Below are 14,513 nucleotides of genomic sequence, written 5' to 3'. Positions count from 1 at the left end.
TACTAAAAATACAAAACTTAGCTGGGCATGGTGTCACGCACCTGTGGTCCCAGCTACTCAGGAGGCCGAGGCAGGAGAATCACTTGAATTCAGGAGGCAGAGGTTGCAGTGAGCTGAGATCATATACCACTGCACTCCAGCCTGGGTGACATAGTGAGACTCCATCTACGAAAAAAAAGGAAAAAAAAAAAAAAAGGAAATGTCAAACCCTAGCCTTCATGGAGCTTATAACTAAGGGGACACAGACAAGTAAACAAGCAATTGTTAATTCTATTTCTAGTTTATGGATATTTTAAATGATATTCCATTTATTTTAATAGCTTTTCTTAATTAAATGTTTTAATTCTCCTGGTGGAGGGATAAAAGAAGAATTTAATAAAGCAGTGATAGAATATTGCATAAGACCGGGTGCAGTGGCTCACGCCTGTAATCCTAACACTTTGGGAGGCTGAGGTGGGTGGATCACTTGAGGCCAGGAGTTCAAGACCAGCCTGGCCAACATGATAAAACCCCGTCTCTACTAAAAATACAAAAATTAACTGGGTGTGGTGTCGAGTGCCTGTAATCCCAGCTACTCAGGTGGCTGAGGCACAGGAATTGCTTGAACCCAGGAGGTGGAGGTTGCAGTGAGCTGAGCTGAGATCGTGCCACTGTACTTCCAGCCTGGGTGACAGAGCAAGACTCTGTCTCAAAAATAATTAAAAAATAAAAAAAGGAGTCTAATGAAAAAAATAGTTCCAACTATAACTTTTACTGTTCTGAAAATAAGCCTAATTCTAAATTCATCATCATTTTGAACAGAAATCGTGTCTATTTTTATGGAAGACGAGAAACAGTTCCTGTTCCCAACTGCAGTGCTACTGGCAAGTGTTTTCATTTATTTGATAGAGCGTCCCAGACTCCTTCAGTAACAGCTTGTTCCCTTGTTCCAAACATCAAAATTAAAGTATGAGTAGGGGCCAGGTGCAGTGACTCACACCTGTAATCTCAATGCTTTGAAAGGCCAAGGTGGGAGGATTTGCTTGAGGCTAGAAATTCGAAGTTATGATGACCACCTTGCATTGCATACATATTGCACCACTGCATTCCAGCGTGGGCTCAGAGGAAGACCCTGTCTCTGAAAACAACAATAACAAAAATCAAAGTATGGTAGGACTCATAACAATAGATTTCATTTTTCCCATTTCCATGATACATTTTGGTAACCTCAATAGCTAGACCGGAATTGGTAAAATTACAATATTGATAGAGAAGGGCTAAAATTTTCCAACCCAGTTGGGGATATTCATAGCTTCCCCTGCTACCCCAACTCCCACTCCACAAAAGCAACCCAACAAAAGATGATCTTTGTCTTCAGGAATTCTTGCAGGCTTTCCCAGATTAATTCACTTCATCTTACCTAGTTCCTTGGCTAACCTACTATCCACTCTCCTCAACTCGATTCTAAACTTTCCCTCACTTACAAAGCTTTCCCTTGTCCGGGACTCAAATCTCGGCTTCCTTTGACTGATCACCTACAGTTCCTGGGCAGGCACTCCCAATCCTCTACTCAGGTCTGGATCCTGAAAGCCCAACTGGAGTCAAAATCATGATTCCCCTGTTCACTTAATTGGACTACAAGAAAAATTTTACATCATAATAATATATGACTGAGGAAAGAGTACTGCATAGTCCTTTATAATTACTATTAAAAAATAACTTTGCGGGGTGGGGGTCTCCAGATTATTTTAGTGCTTTGGGCTGCAGGGGCATAATAATAGGGAATGTAGAAAAACCCAGGACCCATACTTTTAGGTTGCAAAATCTGGATGGGAAGCAGGGTAAACCTTTTAGGGTAACAATGAAATGGTAAGCACATACACACTCCTTTGTCAACTCCTAGACCTTGTTATGTAGAAATTGTTTGGGTGATAACGGGATCATGAAATGTTTCAAAAAGCTATTTTAGGTCAGGAGCCAGTGTAGGGCAAATGCTGCTTCTTCTGAAGGTTGAAATTAAACCAGGGGGCTGCAGAGAATAATGCTGCATTTCAATTTTTCCCCATCCATTTTAAATTCCACAGCACATTGACCCAGGAAAAACACTGAAAAGAGCACAAGATTAGGTATTTATTTAGTTTAGGTAGACACAGTTATCTTTTCACAGATTGAGAATTGTCAGATTCATTGTAGGGAATAAAGTGTAGTCAAATTCACAAGGCAGGATGATTTTTTACCCATGAGAGAGCCCAGTGGGAATGCCTACATTAAAGGCTTGAGTAAGCAAAACAGGGTTCTGAAAAGAAATTGAGAAGAAGATGAAAAAGTGGGAGACTGTGGTGTCATAGACATCAAGAGAAAGGGGTCTGAAGATGGAGGGAGAGAGATTCATGAGTGTCCTCTGGACTTACACATTAGGAGATGATTGGTAAGATATTTGCATATGGTAGTTTTCAGAGTATTTATGCAAGACATAGAATAAGCAGGCTTCTGACTGTGGAATAGGAAAATACGGAGCCTATAAAATGTTATGTACACTGCGATACTCCTCACCTGTGAAGACAGTTATTTTTCAGGATTGGTGGTAATAGTGCCCTTCTTGGTCCACACTTCTTTCCTAGAAAATGAATTCAGAAGATGGTGTGCTGGGATTAGGGATTCATTAAGCATTCATTAAGCATCCACAGCTTTTCTGTAACTGGAGACAACTAGTCTTGTGGTCAAGTTGATAGTACCTTAAGTCACTTGAACCCTAAATATTAAAATAGCAACAATATTAAAATCTCAGAAATCTTTTATTATTCATGAATGTTTCATGTTTAACATTTTAAAATTATATAAGTTTTATTGACTTTTCCTAGACAGAATTTGAAAAGATAAATTTATTTTCTCTTATAGCATATGATGAATAGATAATTAAAAATAGATCTTCCAGAAAGAGCAGAAGGAAGTTTCTTCAATGGTAAGGTTTCAAATTATATTGCGTGAATTTTCTGCGTGCCATTTTCTCCCTTTTATTAAGCAACTTTCAGGAATATCATTAGAATTATTAAGAAAGAAAATGGAAATCAAATCTGTAAAATGTAGGCAGATTTTCAATGCTGGAAACATGTAATAGAAGGCAGCAGAAGGCCAGGCACAGTGGCTGATCTCTGTAATCCCAGCACTCTGGGAGGTGGAGGAGGGAGGATCACTTGAGGCCAGGAGTTCGAGACTAGCCAGGACAATATAGTGAGATTCCATGTCTACAAAAAAATTTAAAAGTAAGCCAGTGTGGTGCCTCACACCTGTAGTCCTAACTACTTGGTAAGCCAAGGTGAGATCACTTAAGCTAAGTTCAAGACCAGCCTGGGCAATACAGCAAGACCCCATCGTTACAAACAATAAAAAAAATTAGCTGGGCATGGTTGCATGTGTCTGTAGTCCCAGCTCCCCAGGAGGCTGAGGTGGGAGGATTGCTTGAGCTCAAGAGTTGGAGGTTGTAGTGAGTTATGATTGCACCGCTGCATTTCAGCCTGGGTGACAAAGAGACCCCCATCAACCCCTCCCCGCCCAACCCCTGCTATGAAAAGGGAAGGCAGCAGAAAGTGGAGATATAACAGTTCAGACTGCCTTTGTTGAAATCTGGTCTTTCCATTTATTAAGACAAGTAACTTAATATGTTTGTGCCTTAGTTCCTAATTTGTTAATATTACCTAAAAACAGTGACTAAATTATTGTTTTGGTGACTTTGAGGACAAAATGAGATTTTATAGCTAAAATTTCTAGAACTACCCCAACACTCAGTAAGTCCTTAATAAGTGTCAATTGTTACTACTGTAATCACAGAATCTCAACACTGAAGGCACCTAAAGTTCATCCTACCCAACACCTCTTCCAGTGCTGGAATCCTCTTAACATCTACGGCATGTCAAATGATGGACAGCTAGGGACTATCCTTTGGATTACAACATAGTTACAAATTTGGCTTTGTGTGTGTATGTATGTGTGTGCACATTTGCCTTTCAGCAAGGTTAAACATACAGGCATGCTTTCATTGCCATCTCCTACTTCCACCTGCACAGAAAGGAGGTCCCTAGCTAGAGGCACATTCCATAATTCTATAGCTTTTGAATGAGTCAGTGCAGGTTAATAGGAGAGAGAGGGAAGAGAATGCAAGTCCTTCCAGAAGCCTACAGAGCCTCCTGGAGAATCTCTAGGGAAGAGACAATATGTATCAGTTTTAAAGTTTTGTAGAGTGACCGTGTATCTTCCAAACTGGGCCCATTTTAAGAGTGAAAGGGCCACTGTTAAGAATTATGCTAGGAGAGCAGGTGAAAACCAAGGCTGCCCTGGGCAAACAACAGCAAGAAATGATGCTTAACACCCAATGTTGCAAGGGAAATGTGCACATTTATTTGTTGTTGTTGGGATTGGGCATTTATACAAACTTTTTATAAGACAATCTCTCAGTATCTATTAAAATTTGGGGTTGGGGGGAGTACTCTTTGACCTGGTAATTCCATTATTAGAGATTTTCCCCACTGACATAAATGATCCTTTTAATGTGACACTGAATTCAGTTTGCTGGTATTTTGTGAAGAATTTTGCACCTATATTCATCAGGGATATTAGCCCACAATTTTCTTTTCTCATAGTGTCTTTGTCTGGCTTGGGTTTCAGGATAGTACTGGCCTCATTAAATGCATTGAGAAGGATTCCCTTTTCAATTTTTCAGAAGAGTTGAGAAGGATTGGTATTAGTTATTTAAATGGTAGAATTCAGCAGTGAAGCCATGAGATTGTGGAGTTTTCTTTTATGGGAGACCGTTTATTACTGATTCAATCTTGTTACTCATTATTTGTCTGTTCAGATTTTCTATTTCTTAATAATTCAATCTGGGTGTGTTGTATTTGTCTAGGAATGCATTCATTTCTTCTAGGCTATCCCATTTGTTGGTGTATGATTCTTCACAGTATCTCGTAATCTTTCATATTTCTGTGGTATCAGTTGTAATGTCTTCTCTTTCATTTCTGATTTTATTTAAGTCTCTCTCTTCTTTTGTAGTTTATCTAAAGGGTTGGCCATTTTGTTTATCTTTTCAAAACACTAACCATTAATTTTGTTAATTTTTTACTTTTAATTTTAATTTTTTAACTATTCTTACCATAATAGTATAATTTTCAGTTTTGTTGATTCTTTCTATTGTTTTTCTAGTGTCTATCTTATTTCTGCCCTGATCTTTATTATTTCCTTCCTTTTATTAACTTTGGGCATAGTTTGTTCTTTTTCTAGTTCTTTGATATGTAACATAAGGTTATTAATTTGAGATCTTTCTTTTTTTATGTAAGCATGATTGTTATTAACTTCCCTCTAAGAATTACTTTTGCTGCATCCCATAAATTTTGGTATATTGTGTTTTTATTTTCATTTGTCTCAATATACTTTTTGCTTTCCATGTTTTTTTTTTTTTTTTTACCCCTTGGTTATTCAGAGAATGTTGCTTAATTTCCATGTTTTGTGAATTTTCCAAATTTCTTCTTGTTAATTGATTTCTAGTTTCATACCATCATGGTGAGAAAAGATACTTGATATGATTTAAATCTTCTTACATTTGTAAAACCTTGTTTTGTGGCCTAACATATGGTCTATCTTAGATAGTGTTCCGTGTGTGCTGAAGAAGAATGTCAGTCAGGTGCAGTGGCTCATATCTGTAATCCCAACAATTTGTGATGTTGAGGCAGGAGGATTGCTTAAGGCCAGGAGTTTGAAACCAGCCTGGTCAACAGAGCAAGATCTCATCTCTACAAAATAAAAGTTAAAAAGTTTTTTTAACTTCCAGCCTACTAGGAAGGGTGAGGCAGGAGGATCCCTTGAGCCCAACAGGTTGAGGTTGCAGTGAACCAGGATCCTACCGCTGTACTCCAGCCTGAGCGACAGAGCAAGACCCTGTTAAAGAAAAGAAGAGGAAGAAGAAGAAAGAAGAAGAAGAAAGAAGAAGAAGAAAGAAGAAGAAGAAAGAAGGAGAAGAAGAAAGAAGAAAGAAGAAGAAGAAGAAGAAGAAGAAGAAGAAGAAGAAGAAGAAGAAGAAGAAGAAGAAGAATTCTGCTGCCATTGAATAGAACCCTATGGATATATCTGTTATGTCCATTTGTCCAAAGTGTAGTTCAAGTCTTATGTCTCCTTGTTGATTTTTTTGTCTGGATGTTATGTCCATTGTTGACAGTGGGTTATTGAAGTCCCCTAGTATTACTGCATTATTGCCTATCTCTTCCTTCAGATCTATTAATATTTACTTTATATATTTAGGTGCTCCAATGTTGAGTGCATGTATATTTATAATTGTTATATCCTCTTGACGAATGAACCCCTTTGTTACTATATTAGAACCATAAAATGGTAGCAGTAGGTTCTTACCTATCAATAATCATCCTGAATATAAATAGGTTAAATTCTCCAATGAATAAAAAGGGGCTGCATGGATTAAAAAATAAGACCCAACTATATGCTGCCTGTAGGAGACTCTCTTCATCATCTTTAAGGACACACATAAACTGAAAGTGAAGAGATGGAAGAAGACATTCCATACAAATGGAAACCAAAAGAGAGGAGGGGTAGCTATATTTATATCAAACAAAATAGACTTTAAGTCCAAAACTATAAAAAGAGACAAAGAATGTCATTATATAATGAAAACTACACCAACACAGTTTATTGTGAAAGCCTTTTTTACACCAGTGATATAAGATGATACTTTTTTCCATAAATTTCCATTCATATGTGAGTATATTTTTGTGCATCTGTTCACTGCTATTGGTCTGTCTGGATAATAGTTTCCTAATTCCATAATGTTTTAATTATGGAGGCTATATAAGCTATTTTAATATCTGGTAATGGTATTTAACTTCTCTCCACCTCATATTACTCTTTGTGTTTCCTTTTTAAATTTTAAAAAAAATTTTCATTTCTTTGAGACAGGGTCTCGCTCTGTCAGCCAGGCTGGGGTGCAGTGGCATGATCATGGCTCACTGTAGCCTCCACCTCCGGGGCTCAATTGATCCTCTGGCCTAAGCCTCTCAAGTAGCCAAGCCTACAGATGTTCACTACCATGCCTGGCTAACTTTTGTGATTTTTGTAGAGATGGGATTTCACTATTTTGTCCAGGCTGGTCTCGAACCCCTGGGCTCAAGCAATCCACTCATCTCAGCCTTCCAAAGTGCTGGAATTACAGGCATGAGCCACTGCACATGACCCTTTTTAACAGTTTTTAAGTTTAAGCAGAATAAAGATGAGTTATTTATTTTAACTTGTGCCAATGCTAGGAACTTCACAAAATTAAACATTTGGCTCTGGAAAAGATAATGAGTCTAGAAGCTTGCAGAGGTGCTGCATGCAATGGAAATTCATGGATTTACTATAGTTTTGTTTGATTTGTTTCATCTTAGTTTCCTTTCTCCTCTTTCTTTCTCTGTTAATTTTTTCTCTTCTTATGTGTCCTTGTTTTCCAACTTTTGTACCAGAACATTTCATTTTGAATCAAGATGCTATTGTATGGGGACAGTGTAACCGCAGAACAGCATTCACTCTACAGTTGGCCATATAATAATCATATAAAGACTTTTAAATGCATAATGTAAAAACGTACAATTTTAAATGCTTTTTGATCAGTGTTCTTTATTTTATTTTATTATTATTATTTTATTTTTTTGAGACAGTCTTGCTCTGTTGCCAGAGACACTGCGCCTGGCCAGTGTTCCTTTAAAAATAAAACATTAAAAACAATTAGTACTCACTGCGTGCAGTGGCTCAGGCCTATAATCCCAGCACTTTGGAAGGCCAAGTGGGGCAGATCACTTGAGATCAGGAGTTCAAGACTAGCCTGGGCAACATGGTGAAACCCCACCTCTACTAAAAGTCAAAAAATTAGCCGGACTTGGTGGCCCAGCTACTCGGAGGCTGAGGTGGGAAGATCACCTGACCTGGGGAGTTCGAGCTAAGATCGTGCCTCTGCACTCCAGCCTGGGCGACAGAGGGAGACTGTCTCAAAAACAAACAAGCAAAACAAGCAATTCATCCTGATAATCCAAAACTACCTTCTATAAGGGAATACTTTGAAAGGTTAAAATAAGGCATTGAAGCACACTAGCACAAATTATAAATTTAAATAATATATGGTTAACTCTATTGTGAGAAAAGGAATTGATTTAGGAACGTGAGGAAAGAAGACAGTGAGGAGGAAGGAATAAAGAGCTAGAAAGACTGGGTTTGGGGGAGAATGGGATGAGAGAAAGAGTTTGAAGAGAACAGCTGTCTTAAGTTGGAAACCCCGAGGACTAGGCTCCAAGGCAGAGACTTGCCTGCAGGAGTTAATTGGGGAATTCCTTCAGGAGTAACACGTGTAAGGGACAGAGAGAAGCAGACTTGGGTAGAAGGAACAGTTAAAGTGTCATGTAGTCACAAGGGAGGCCTCAGTCAATCTTATGGGGCACTCTGGAACTGGGATCACCTTTTAGAGTTGTCCCAAATTATGGCCCAATATCAACCATCATTAGATGTGGGATGTCCTCCAAAAGGAGATTTAACCTCAAGTGAGGTGGCTGGCTGCACTGGCTAGGGCAATTCGCAAAGAGGGCATTCACCACAGCATCTGTCATTGATTTAGGGGAATATTGAGGGTAATGATTCTGGGAAGATAGGGTTTTGAAATGTTCATTTATTCATTAAGAGCATACTCCTCCTTTACCTCGCTGGCATTTTCTTTAGACCCTAAGTAAACACTTAAATTTATTTCAATTATGTATTTTCATTGTTTTTGAATTGATTTTACTTTGGATTGACCCAAAGCAGAGACTGGGCCACATATGACCACTTTTAAATTCAGGTTAAGTGAATTTTGGAATGAAATTAACTGTGATAGTAACTGAAAAGGAAAGATAGATAAACATAATATTTACTAGAAAAAGGAGATACAGGCAGGGTTGGTTCCAGAATGCGACAATAAAGCAAATATCACAATAAAACTAGTCACACTTTTTTTTTGTTGTTTTCCAGTGCATATAAAAATTATGTTTACACTATACTCTAGTCTATTAAGTGTACAATAGTATTATGTCTAAAAAACAATGTACTTACTTTTATTAAAATACATGGCTAGACATAGTAGCTTACACCTGTAATCCCAGAACTTTTGGAAGTGAGGCAGAAGGGTCACTTGAGGCCAGGAGTTTGAGACCAGCCTGTGCAACATAGGGAGACCTCATTTCTACAGAAACATTTAAAAAATTAGCCAGACATGGTGGTGTGCACCTGTGGTACTTGCTACTTGGGAGGCCAGGGTGAGAGGATCACTTGAGTCCAGGAGTTTGAGGCTGCATGAGCTCTGATCCTCCACAGCACTATAGCCTGGGTATCAGAATGAGACCTGGTCTCAAGAAACCCTCACAAAACTTTATTGTTAAAAACTGCTAACAATCATCTGAACATTCAGAAAGTCACAACATTTTTTCTAGTGAGGGTCTTCCCTTGGTCTTGATGGTTGCTGCCTGATGAGAGTGGTGGTTGCTGAAGTTTGGGTTTGCTGTGGCAATGAGGTTTGCCACATGATTCATTCTTCCTTTCATGAAAGATTTCTTTGCAGTGTGTGATGCCGTTTGATAGCATTTTACCCACAGTAAAACTTCTTTCAAAATTTTAATCAGTTCTCTCAAATCATGATGTTGGTTTATCAATTACATTTATGTAATATTCTAAACCCTTTGTAGTCATTTCAACAATGTTCACAGCATCTTCACCAGAAGTAGATTACATTTCAAGAAACTACTTTCTTTGCTCATCCATAACAAGCTCCTCATCCATTCAAGTTTTATCATGTGATTGCAGCAATTCTATCACATCTTCAGGCTCTACTTTATATTCTAATATCTTGCTATTTCCACAACATCTGCAGTGACTTCTTCCACTGAAGTCCTTCTCTCCAAGTGATCCTCCCACCTCAAATGATCCTCAAGTGATCCTCCCACCACAGCTTACCAAGTAGCTGGGATTACAGGCATGTGCCACCACATCAGTCTTCACGGAAGTCTTGAACCTTTTCAAAGTCATCCATTAGAGTTGGAATAAACTTCTTCCAAACTCCTATTAATGTTGACATTTTGACGTCCTCCCATGAATCATGAATGTTTTTAATGGCATCTATAATGGTGGATTCTTTCCAGAAGGTTTTCAATTAACTTTACCCAGATCCATCAGAGGAATCACTATTTATGACAACTATAGCCTTAAGAAATGTGTTTCTTAAATAAGACTTGTAAGTGAAAATGACTTCTTCGTCCACGGGCTGCAGAATGGATGTTGTCTTAGCAGACATGAAAACATTATTAATCTCTGTGTACATCTCCATCAGAACTCTTGAGTGACCAGGCGCATTGTCAACGAGCATTAACATTTTGAAAGGAATCTTTTTTCTGAGTAGTAAGTCTCAACAGTGGGCTTAACATATTCAGTAAGCCATTCTATAAACAGATGTGCTATCATCTAGGCTTTGGCATTCCATTTACAGAGTGCAGGCAAATAGATTTAGCATAATTCTTAAGTGTCCTTAGATTTTTGGAACAGCAAGTGAGCATTGGCTTCAACGTAAAGTCACCAGTTCCATTAACCCCTAACAAGAAAATCAGCCTGTCCTTTTGAAGTTTTGAAACTAGGCATTGACTTTTTCCTCTCTGGCCATGAAAGTCCTGGATGGCATCTTTTTCCAACAGAAGGGTGCTTTGTCTATATTGAGAATCTATTTTTTAGTGTAGCCACCTTCATCAATGATCTTAGGTAGATCTTCTGGATAACTTGCTATGGCTTCTACATTAGCACTTGCTGCTTCACCTTGGACTTTTATGTTATGGAGATGGCTTCTTTCCTTCAACTTCATGAACCAGTCTCTGCTAGATTCCAACATTTCTTCTGCACCGTCCTTGCCTCTCTCAGGCTTCATAGAATTAAAGAGAGTTAGGGCCTTGCTCTGTATTAGACTTTGAGTTAATGGAATTTTGTGGCTGGTTTGATCTTCCATCCAGACTACTAAAACTTTTTTCATATCAGCAATAAGGCTATTTTGCCCTTTCATCATTTTTGGGTTCACTAGTGTAGCAGTTTTAATTTCCTTCAAGGATTTTTTCCTTTGCATTTACAATTTGGCTGTTTGGCACCAGAGACCCAGTTTTCAGCCTATCTTCGCTTTTGGCATGCCTTCCTCACTAAGTTTAATCATTTCTCGTTTTTGATTGAAAGTGAGAGATGTGCACTCTTCCTTTCACTTGAACACTTAGAGGTCATTGTCAGATTATTAACTGGCCTCATTTCAATGTTGTTGTGTCTCACTGAACAGGGAGGCCTGAGAAGAGAAAGATGGGGGAAAGGCCAGTCAGTGCAGCAGTCAGAACACATACAACATGTATTGATTAAATCCACTGTCTCCTATAGGTGCAGTTTGTGGCACCCCTATAACAATTACAATGGTAACATCAAAGATCACCATCATGGATCATCATAACAGATATAATAAGAATGAACAACTTTGAAATATCATGAGGATTATCAAAATGTGATACAGAGACACAAAGTGAGCACATACTATTGGAAAAATAGTGCCAACACATTTGCCTGACACCAAGCTGCCATAAACCTTAAATTTGTAAAAACACAGTATTTGTGAGGTACGCTAAAATGAAGTACAATAAAACAAGATAGGCCTGCCTATAATTGAAAAATGGGATGGTTTGGTGAAGTAGAAAAAAAGGGCATCTGCTGGGCACAGTGGCTCACACCTGTAATACCAACACTTTGGGAGGCTGAGGCAGGTGGATCACGAGGTCAGGAGTTCAAGAGCAACTGGCTAAGATGGTGAAACCCTATCTCTACTAAAAATACAAAATAATTAGCCAGGCGTGGTGGCCGGCACCTGTAATCTCTGCTATTCAGGAGGCTAGGCAGATAATTGCTTGAAGCTGGGAACTGGAGGTTGCAGTGAGCCAAGATCGCACCACTGCACTCCAGCCCGGGCGACAGAGTGAGACTCCATCTCAAGAGGAAAAAAAAAAAAAGCATGTCTAATGGGACGGAGTGGGATAGAGTAGAAGGTTATATCAGAGAGTATAATTTTCACCTAGAACAGTAAGAGATAACTTTAAATCAAGGATTGGCAAACTTTCTTTATAAAGGTCCAGGTAGTAAATATTTTAGGCTTTTGGGGCCTTATCATCCCTTTTACAATGACTTCACTGTTGTGGTGTGAAAACAGCTATAGACCATACATAAATGAATGTATGTGGCTGCGTTTCGATGAAGTTTTATTTACAAAAACATGCAGAGAGCCAGATTTGGTCTGGGAGTCACAGTTTGTGGACCTGTTACTTTAGATAATCAGAAAGATCACTGAATGACTTGGAAGGGTTTACCTAACTTGTTTCACTGACTTGCAACAGATTTTCAAAAGATATCAAATAAAACAGCCAAAAGAAGATATAAAGGGAAAGCTAGAATAAAGTAGCCCTATGAAACCCACAACCCCATCACTTTTGTCTGATGGCTGATTATGTGTGCATAGTCTTCTTTTTCATGATTTATCAATCTTGTCATGCTTGACATTTATATTCTTACTTCAGAAATACTCAGGGTTGGTTGGTTGTTTGGTAGAAGCAACAATTAATCCAATCAACATAAGCCACACCAATAAACCCCAACTGGTTTTGCCAAACACATCACAAGACTTGGCTAATCTCATGCTAGCAGCAACCCAAAAGGAATAGATTTGACTTCTGAAACACATGTGGCAGGGAGAGGGGTCTCTCCAGTTAATTTGTGTGTTTTTGACAAATCTTTTACACTCTATACTTCATTATGCACCTATTCAATAAGAACACATTTGATAGTTTTCCAGTTTTGAAATCTATGTGATAACTTTTAACCACATTTGAAAAGGGTATTCAATGCCTTTTCAGAAAAAGGCAATAATATTTTCTACATCCAACTTGCTGCCCAGCCAAATCCACAAACAGGGATGTTAGTAGGGAAGCTTTTGTTGGTCTGCAGGTGAGATGAAGTGATTCTTAACCATCATGATTATACAACCAATGTGAATTTACTCTGACATTTTGTTTACTTTTACAATCTGGATGCCCAAATAATTAAGAAGGTAGAATTAAAGAGAAGCCTTTATGTCTGTTGGCTGTCTTTTGGTAAACATATGCTGTTAAATTACATATTAAGCAGGCCAGAGCCTAATGAGTAAATTGTGACTGAAAATCATAGACAAAGACTTAACCTACTGTTTCCTTCTAGTAGGGAAGAGTGTCAGTTAAGAGTGAGTATGAGTGGCAGAATGACAATAGCTTTGTTAACCGGACTGTAGATTAGATGATTGTTGCCTGAAATGTCAGTTCCTGGTTGGCTGTAAGAAAATGCCTGTTTCTCATTTCACTCACCAGCTTTTCTCCCTTCATTTAAATGGTAATTACACACTTATAATGCACTGCAATATCTGTAGTTTTACTGAGTCCTCTGGGAGCTCTAGAAACCCTAGCACTTTCATAATGAGGGATACTTTTTTGGAGCTATTTTTTTGCTTGGGAAGATTTTGGTTCTATTAAATTTTTTTCTATTTTCACTCGCACTTTTTTTTCACTGAAAGCCAATAACATTTTTTCCAATTAAATAGGGAGCACTGGTAAAATTGAATAATGACATTCAAGTCATGTAATTTTCAATTACATTTGTATCTTAAGTATTTTAATTACCTTGGTAGTTACTGCACACATGCCGTTTGGTATTGAGTGCTATTTTCTCATAAATAAGTCAGATTAATTTCCATTAATTCTTCCCCATTTTTTCCCTTTTAAAACTATATTCTTAAGCTGGGCATGGGGACTCACACCTGTGATCCCAGCACTTTGGGAGGCCAATGAGGGAGGATTACTTGAGCTCAGAGGTTCAAAACCAGTCTGAGCAACATAATGAGACCCTGTCTCTACTAAAAAATTTTTTAATTAGCCGGGTGTGGTAGCATGCAGCTATAGTCCTAGCTACTTGGGAGGCTGAGGCAGAAGGATGGCTTGAGCCGGAGAGATGAAGGCTGCAGCGAGCTATGATTATGCCACTGCACTCTAGCCTGGGTGACAGAGTGAGACCCTGTCTCGAAAAAAAAAATATTTTCTTATTTTATTTTAAAATCTAATGGGTAATTCTAATCCTTCATCTTTCCTTTTTCCTTCTGCTTTGTGTGCATTGCATTAAGTTCAAGATTCATTTTGGTATTCTGTATCAGTAACTACTTATTTCTCTTGGTGTGGTATTTTATCCTGATCTTCTAGAAGTTTCAGGCAAAACTTAATGGTCTGGTGAAATTAACAATGACCAGTACTAAATATGGATCCCTCGATATATTCCTGACCTATTGTTTGTATAAACAATTTTTATTCTTTCAATATCAAGATCACTTTGATGTAAAACTTCATCAAATTCTTGGGAGGACCAGCAGTTTTTTTTTTTTTTTTTTTTTTTTTTTT

The 14,513-nt window shown here is 38.2% G+C and overlaps 1 protein-coding gene across 4 annotated transcripts in view; it reads left to right on the top strand.

Moving 5' to 3' along the window:
• Positions 1 to 14,513, top strand: part of PTTG1IP2 (PTTG1IP family member 2) — a 42,385-nt gene that overhangs the window by 21,353 nt on the left and 6,519 nt on the right. For all 4 annotated transcript variants that reach the window (XM_017889692.1, XM_017889695.1, XM_017889693.1 and 1 more), the window contains exons 5-6: positions 802 to 863; positions 2,878 to 2,941. In XM_017889692.1, the coding sequence (XP_017745181.1) occupies positions 802 to 863; positions 2,878 to 2,891 (76 nt within the window). In that variant the 3' untranslated portion in view covers positions 2,892 to 2,941. The remainder of the gene's footprint in view (positions 1 to 801; positions 864 to 2,877; positions 2,942 to 14,513) is intronic.

Source organism: Rhinopithecus bieti, unplaced genomic scaffold (assembly GCF_001698545.2).
Source record: "Rhinopithecus bieti isolate Rb0 unplaced genomic scaffold, ASM169854v2 scaffold_19669, whole genome shotgun sequence".
NCBI lineage: Eukaryota > Metazoa > Chordata > Mammalia > Primates > Cercopithecidae > Rhinopithecus > Rhinopithecus bieti.
The sequence above is the reverse complement of the archived record's forward strand: the minus strand, read 5'-3'. Positions and strand labels throughout refer to the sequence as shown.